The sequence below is a fragment of the Trichinella spiralis genome, assembly GCF_000181795.1.
Source record: "Trichinella spiralis strain ISS 195 chromosome Unknown Scfld4435, whole genome shotgun sequence".
In the NCBI taxonomy this organism is placed as follows: domain Eukaryota; kingdom Metazoa; phylum Nematoda; class Enoplea; order Trichinellida; family Trichinellidae; genus Trichinella; species Trichinella spiralis.
In genome coordinates this window covers 154-1,090 of record NW_003531374.1, presented here as the reverse complement: position 1 = coordinate 1,090, position 937 = coordinate 154, and the positions used below count along the sequence as shown (strand labels likewise).

The following is a 937-nucleotide window of genomic DNA, read 5'->3' as shown; positions in this document are numbered from 1 at the left end:
TACGTAACTTATTAGTAGTGACGTAATATTATAATGAAAATATTTATTCCAAAATTTTATTGAATAAAGAGGTATCACCGAGCGATTTCAAAATCACAAATTATTGTTTCTGGATTAAGATTGACTTTGAGAACTGCCGCTTTGTTCAATAAAGCTTGAAAAATAAACCAGTATGTTCCAATATTTTTACCCGTACATGAACAGTAGACTGCTGGCACCAGCTTACCCGCCACAAAGGCATTGTTGATACCATTGTGGTACAACCTTAAAAGTACCATCCATGCCCCAGGTTCGCATGGCTGCCAGCAGTCTAATGCTGAAACCCGTCGCAAATACCAGTATAGGTTTCGATTCACTTCAAACAAATTGTTAATGGCAAGGAACACATTCAATATGGTCAGCACATACTTTTGAACACCCCCCCCCCACATTTCCTCCGTTTACCGGTATATTTTAATTTGTATACCCTGCTTTCATACACAAGGGGCATACCGCCGCCACAGTTTGTCACAAGAGGATCTAGTTCAACTCACCACGGCGGTCAACTCTGCCACGTGGTCAACTCGCTACGTGGTCAACTCATCGTGATTATTTGTGTCTGTGGCATAGCTTAAAATCGTAGGTTCACTAGCTGAGCATCTTTCTACTGCATTATTTATATCATTATATATTACTGCATTATATATTTCTTCATTCAGGGGCGTTGATACGTGTAATTTATGAAAGAGGGGGGACGGATATAGTACCCAGAAGATTTATCATGCACATGTATTATAATACATGACAGTCTGACGAGGAACAAAACAATGGCGATTTTTCATTTATTCCAAACTGAATTCTCAATCGCATGATATCTTTTGCATGCAAATTATAATTTTAATTGCATTTCAAATGAACGACTATATTTCGAGTCCATTTGAGACTGCACTTGGCTATT

General features: G+C 38.3%; 1 protein-coding gene across 1 annotated transcript; it reads right to left on the bottom strand.

The window, feature by feature from the left end:
• Positions 1 to 74: 74 nt before the first annotated feature.
• On the bottom strand, positions 75 to 431 carry Tsp_13817 (hypothetical protein). Its single transcript, XM_003367339.1, has one exon. The coding sequence runs from the start codon at positions 429 to 431 to the stop codon at positions 75 to 77; it is 357 nt and encodes a 118-aa protein (XP_003367387.1).
• Between the last annotated feature and the right edge of the window lie 506 nt (positions 432 to 937).

Coding starts and splice junctions, on each gene's coding strand:
- Tsp_13817 (XM_003367339.1), bottom strand. CDS start 431: ATGTGGGGGGGGGGTGTTCAAAAGTATGTGCTGACCATATTGAATGTG.